Here is a 6,599-nt window from a genome sequence, read left to right as displayed (position 1 = left end):
CACAGACTACGTCGGAAAGAGATGTGACCCCACTAGTACATGAGCTAGAGCCCAAACTTGTCGGGCTGGCGGACACAATACTATGGCATGATTTATATCCTCCTCCCCCATCTCGCACCGTGTACAAACGACATCGCAGCTCACCCCTCGACGACACAAGTTAGCCAATACCGAAATACAACCCGATAACACTTTCCACATAAAATGCTGTAATTTCGGTGGACAGTGTACCTACCAAACCCTAGCAAGAAGGGGAGTGGTCGCTGAACCAGAACTCAATGCCCGAAAAGGACCTTGGACATCCAAACGTTCCGTCTCATACCCAGATTTTACTGTATAATTTCCAGTTATAGTAAAGTGCCATCCTAAATAATCGTTCTTTGAGAAACTACTTAGAGGTATAGCCTCTATCAGAGCGACATCCACATGATCAAAATGCTGAGTGAGCAGATCCTTTCGCCAAGAATTCGTTTGACGATCAATTAAATGAGGTAACTTGAGAGTTGGGTCCTTAAAAGGACCGTTACTTAAGGCTGGTCTCGGGAATTGAACTGGAACCCAGGGATCACTCCATATAGAAATGGAGGTCCCTGAGCCAACCCGTGTAATAAGCCCTTTGTTCACCAGAGATCGAGCAGATACAATACTCCTCCACCCATACGAGGGTGAATAAGATCGTATTGGATCCATAGGATCTGAGTTCCGATAATACCTAATTTTAAAAACCATGGCAAACAGGGTGTCCGAATAATCTATCAGTCTCCACAACTGCTTAGCCAGCACAGACGTGTTAAAATCGTCAACACTCTTGAATCCCAAACCACCCAACTGCTTGCTACAGCAAAGCCTCTCCCATGCGATCCAATGTATACCCCCTGTCTGGCCATTCGTACTCCACCAGAATTTTGCCACTGCACTAGTCAGTTTAGATGTGATTGTCTTTGGCAGACGGTAACAAGACATCACAAATGTCGGGACAGCCGTCGCCATAGACTTAATCATCACCTCTTTCTCCCCTTTTGAGAGTAACATCGCTGACCAGCTGGTCGTGCGACTCTGCAGACGATCTCTAACAAAAGAAAAAACCTTAGTTTTTGATCCCCCCAAACTCTCTGGGAGTCCGAGATAAGAACCCATACCGCCCAGATTGTTTATCCCTTGGACCCTCTGCATTTCCTTCTTTGCTACCTCATCGAGCATGTGACCAAACTGAATCGAAGATTTCGCAAAATTTATTTGTTGTCCCGAGACCGCCTCATACTGCCTTAAGATATCTAAAACTACCCTACATTGATCCTTATCAACCTTGCAGAAAAAAAGACTATCATCTGCAAATAACAAGTGGGTAATTGGCGGACACTTGTTTGCCACCTTAATACCCGTAATCCGCTTATTTGCCTCCGCCTTCCGAACATTTGCAATAAGAACCTCTGTACATAAAATAAACAAGTAAGAGGATAGCAGATCCCCCTGTCGTAAACCCCGCTCCGGAACTATTAAACCATTCAGTAGACCATTGAGAAGAATCTTATACTCCACCGAAGAGACACAAAACATGAGCTAGGAGATCCAACTTTCCGCAAAACCCATTTTTCAAAGTAAAGCCTCTACAAAGCCCCACTCAACCCTATCACATGCCTTGCTCATATCCGTCTTGATTACTATAAACTTTTTTTTACACGACTTATTCGTCCGCAGCCTGTGGAACATCTCCTGAACAATCAATATATTTTCCGAGATCGAACGCCCTGGAACAAACACCAATTGTGTCTCCGAAATGAGTCCACGTAATATCGCCTTAAGGCGTTGACACAAGACTTTTGAGAGTATCTTATACCCCATGTTACACAAGCTAATAGGACACAGCTCCGCCATCCGTGTCAGTTTGGCCACCTTAGGGATAAGACAGATATGCGTTCGATTTAAGCTCTGATCAAAAACACCCTCATCAAGAAATTGATTGACCATAAAAACAAGATCTGCTTTAACAACCGTCCATGCCTTCTGGAAAACCAAAGCAGTCATCACGTCCGGCCCTGGAGCTTTATTTGGGTGCATCATAAATACCACCCGTTTAACCTCTCCTTCTGTAGCTAAGGCTGTTAACCGTTCATTATCCGCCTCTATAATGATTGTGTTGACTTCACTTAAAGCTTCGTCAAAGTTCACAGGATTAATCGTAGTGAACAGTTCCTCGAAATACGAGACGACCGCATCACAAATATCCGCATCATCCATAGACCAAACATCATGTTTGTTGTAAAGGCCAACAATCTGAATACAAGCCCGGCGCTGTTTAGTTTGTGCCTGAAAATACTTTGTATTTTTATCCCCCACCCGCATCCATCGATTCCTACTTTTCTGATACCAATGTATTTCCTCATCCCGGTATGCCTCACGCAACTGGGAGTTTATGTCCGAGATTAACATCGGAGCCGACGCATCGTCAGCCTGAGCCACCTCCAGCTGTCGTTTGAGATCCTCAATGAAAACCCTGCCATATGGGGCATGTGTTTTGCGCCAGCGAAAAATCGCCCGCCGACAATTCACAATTTTGTCCACAAAACTTGGCGATTCCTGATCCTGGTCAGCAACCCAACCAGACGAGATCGCCTCCATTAAACCCGCCTTACCAACCCAACGACAGTCAAACATAAACCTCCGCCTTCCCCGCGGCCTCTTCACACCTACACTAGTCACAAGAGGCATATGATCTGACGCGATCATCGATAAATATTCAGTCACCGTGTCTGGGAATAAATCATGCCAATCCTCATTACCTAAAGCCCTATCCAACCTACACCGGATAGGCTTCTTATCTCGTCAATCCCTCCAGGACAGACAATCTCCCAGATATGGGAATTCCATAAAACCACAATCCCGAATCATTCCATTAAAGGCTAGAAAAGAAGAAGCGTGACGTAACCGCCCTCCACGTTTTTCATGATTACCAGTTAATTCATTAAAATCTCCAATAATAAACCAGGGTGTAGATCGAGTAGTACTTATTTGTATCAACCTTTCCCAAACCAAATCTCGGTTTTTGGGAACGGGATCACCATAGACAAAGGTTAAAACATGCTTCAACATCAATTAATCTATTCGATTCCATTAAAATTCGAAACATTGAAAGCATCTTTATTATAAAATAAAGCCAAACCACCACTACAACCAACATGTTCCACTATTTTTAAATTATTATAGCCAAAATGGGTTATAAAGTTTTCCAAAAAAAAGAAAAAGACTGTTTGGTTTCCACAAGAAATTAAAAATCTGGCCGATGTTTACTCCATAAATCCCTAAAATTCCCAATAGTAGCTTTATTACCGAGATCTTGGCAATTCCAACTGAAGACATTCATTTATAAACTCTTGATTGTAGTGGTTGCTCGCCACTATATCTCGCCTTCTCCACTCCATAAAACGTTAACTCGTTAACTTCCAACGGTTTCAGTAACAAAAAAAGGTTAGTTTTGATTAATTAGTGTTTAAAAAAAAAAAACTTTTTTTAGTGTATATAGTAAGCGGCTGTGTTTTCATTTCACTTGTGATTTAAGAAATTTTATGAACAGTTGGTCGATAATTTCTTTCGCATCTTTTATTTCGATACTCATCTATATATAAAAAATGATGCTGCCACCTCAACATATCAATTTGGGTAATAAGTCCATATTTCCCGAGACAGCTCATTTTCGTAGGCCATATTTTCCGAGACAGCCCATTTTGGTAATTATTTGTTTCTTATGTCTTCGAAAGCCTATTTAAAATTTTCTCTCAAGGCCCAATATATTATTATTCGTTTATTATGCTCTCGAAATAAAACCCTTTCTGCAGGAATGTCTACTCCACCGTCGGCCGATGTGCGACCTCAAGCGCCACGCCTCTTCATCGTTCCTGACTTCCATCGCTATTGTTTCCTTTTCTTCTGAAACCGCTAATTCATTCCTTCAATGCTTTTTCTTTCAATTGAAGTCCCACTACTTTCCCTTCAATTGGTGTTACTTGGATTCCTATATAATGTCATCTTCTCCAATTTCATTCATCTTACAATTCCTTCACTCTCTGAAATTTGTTTTTACTATTATGGATTCCAGTGTTGTTTCATTCGCAAATCTGAAAGCCGGTTGCCTACACCAACAGATCGTAGGGAGAATGCTTCGTCACTAGCCTGCCCGCAACTGTTGGATATGGGCTTTGCCCCATATGCCAACTCGGCCCAACAAAGACTCACCAGAGATAGAAGGAAGTGGGCCAACCTCGGAGGACAATCTCGGGATTTCACACAGAAAACCCTAGAGTGCCCTAACTCTACATTCGCTTATAAATAGCTCGAGACATCTATTGGAAAAAGGATCCAGACCCCAGAGAATACCTAGAGAGCAATACTTTGCGTGTAAAACCGTTATTGTCTTTTGTATAATCCCTTTCAGCTTCTGAGCTCATCATTATTAGCTTGTTAGTTCTCCTCTGAATTGACGAGCTCAATCTTGACTCGTGTTAGTGACGACCTCACGTTTTTATCGTTAATAAAAGAACCAGCTTCACTCTTTCCCCGAAAATCTTTATTTACTTAGTGTTGTGCAATCCCCAGTACAAACAGCAATGTCAAAAGAGGAGGCCAACTAATGGGAGTGGACTTCCTACCCATTGATGAAAAGGTTTTTCCCATCTCTATTAGATTTCTCAATCACTCGATTTAAACCACTGTTTATCTAATTTGTGGTTTTTCTCAATCACCCGTTTCATATCAACCACTGTTTTTGATCAGCTCGACGAGTCTTTCGGTATTTTTCCAAAAGATTTTTTCATGTTCCGTACTCATGAGCAGCTGGTTTCTCTTGCCAACACCAATACTGATCTTCCAGGTGTGTCTTAGTTTAAACTCTTTCAATATTTCCTGTTTCCAATATTAAGTAGATCACTTGAAGGTTAGTTCCATAATCGATCGGTCATGAGTTCGCTCCTTTTAACAGGAGAAAAAAAAATGTTGTAGATAATATTAAGAGAGGCCGTCTTCAATGTTTCTTTCTGATATAAATTCCCTGGTGCTGTTATTTTGAACTTATTCAAATTTCTACCTCATGGTTTCGTCTTAATTTTTGTTGTCTCGTCGCACATTAGATGTCATGGACCAAGTATGTTCAAGCAAGGCATATAGAAAACTTTTTTTATGTATTTTGTAAATAGCAAAGAGTAAGCTTTGGTCTTTGTGTTTACTTGTAGTTTTTGTGTTAACTTGTATTTGTAATTCTGTTTTCTTTATCTTAATTTTTTTTTTTTTTTGGTGTGTTTGATTGATAATAATTCAGGCTAAGAGACATAGATCCGAGTTTCTTCGTCAGAGAAGAAGACAACATGATTCCATTAGTCTCTTTTGCGATATGATGCAGGAAGATGTTGATCTTCTATCTAGAAAGCTCTAAAGGTAACACAGCGTTACATAATACTTTTATATGTTTATTTTTTGTATATGCTTTCTTTAATAGCTTCTTGAATCATATTCAAATTTATCTTAATTGTAGATACCAGAACCACTCATACCACAAACTGGAGCCCGTGTAATGTTTCTTACTGATGGTCTTTCCAAGGTAGAATGTTTTCATTCATAGCTACTATAAGGTTTCATGCCATCTATTTTTCTTTCTGCATTCAGCAGTTGCATCGCGATTGGTAAAATAAATGAAAATTTGGAGAAGGTGAACATAGTTCATAAATCCTATTGAAAATAGATTGAGGTTAACCCTTCATATTCTTTTTCCTTTCTATCTCGCTCTGGATTTTTGTTTGGTAATGGTCCTTTTAGTTGAGTCTCAAACCCTAACTATGATTCCTCCTGATTGCAATTTTGAAGTAGCTGGTTCATTGCCGGATTTGGTTTGCTATTTCAGAAGCACAAGACAGATTATGTTCCTACGGCGGCTCTAAAAGATTCAGAGGTATGAAGGGGTTAGAGCAGAGCCAAAACCAGGACGGTATGGTCTCTAACACATCTCTCAATTTTGCAAGTAACGGGTTCTTTAGCAATGAGGTTGATGAAAACATGGGATATTCTTGGAGGCATGAGAGGTCTTTTGGGATTTGACGGTTAGTTCCAATGTTGTCTTTGTAAAGAATTGAGTACTAAAGGCTAACTTTCTTAGTGTATATGAATCTCGTGAGGGGGTTTCAATGTTAACGTGTCTACGGTGTTGTTGGTAATGGCATATAATGTTTCTTAGATTAAGCTTCTGTTTTTATGAAGAGGTTTTTCTGGAAAGTGTTACTAATTCTGGAAAATAAGACTGTTCTTCAAGAACTCATCCCTTATCAATCAATATGTGCTTTTTTCGTCTTTATGAGTGTTTTTTTATCTAAAAGCTGATAGTTAGAGTTACAAAGCATCAGTAATAAAATAAGCTAAACACCGATGTCTTTAGTTTTTACACTTTGGATCTCTTATTACAATTACATCGGTATTAAATTCCTTTCAGCTGGAGTTTCTTCAGATACTTTTAGTTTCGGATGGCTCTTTGATTGTTGTAACAATGTAAAGATAATAATGGTAATTTGATAGACACAATGTCTGGTCTTTCAGGATTTAGTTTTTTTTTTTTTTTTTTT

The 6,599-nt window shown here is 39.9% G+C and overlaps 1 protein-coding gene across 1 annotated transcript; it reads right to left on the bottom strand.

Moving 5' to 3' along the window:
• On the bottom strand, positions 232-1,032 carry LOC109133307 (uncharacterized mitochondrial protein AtMg00310-like). Its single transcript, XM_019246313.1, has one exon. It carries the CDS (start codon positions 1,030-1,032, stop codon positions 232-234), a length of 801 nt encoding a protein of 266 aa, XP_019101858.1.

Source organism: Camelina sativa, chromosome 6, assembly GCF_000633955.1.
Source record: "Camelina sativa cultivar DH55 chromosome 6, Cs, whole genome shotgun sequence".
NCBI lineage: Eukaryota > Viridiplantae > Streptophyta > Magnoliopsida > Brassicales > Brassicaceae > Camelina > Camelina sativa.
The sequence above is the reverse complement of the archived record's forward strand: the minus strand, read 5'-3'. Positions and strand labels throughout refer to the sequence as shown.

What these genes read in the sequence shown, in the direction of transcription:
- LOC109133307 (XM_019246313.1), bottom strand. Translation starts at nt 1,032, where the DNA reads ATGTTACTCTCAAAAGGGGAGAAAGAGGTGATGATTAAGTCTATGGCG.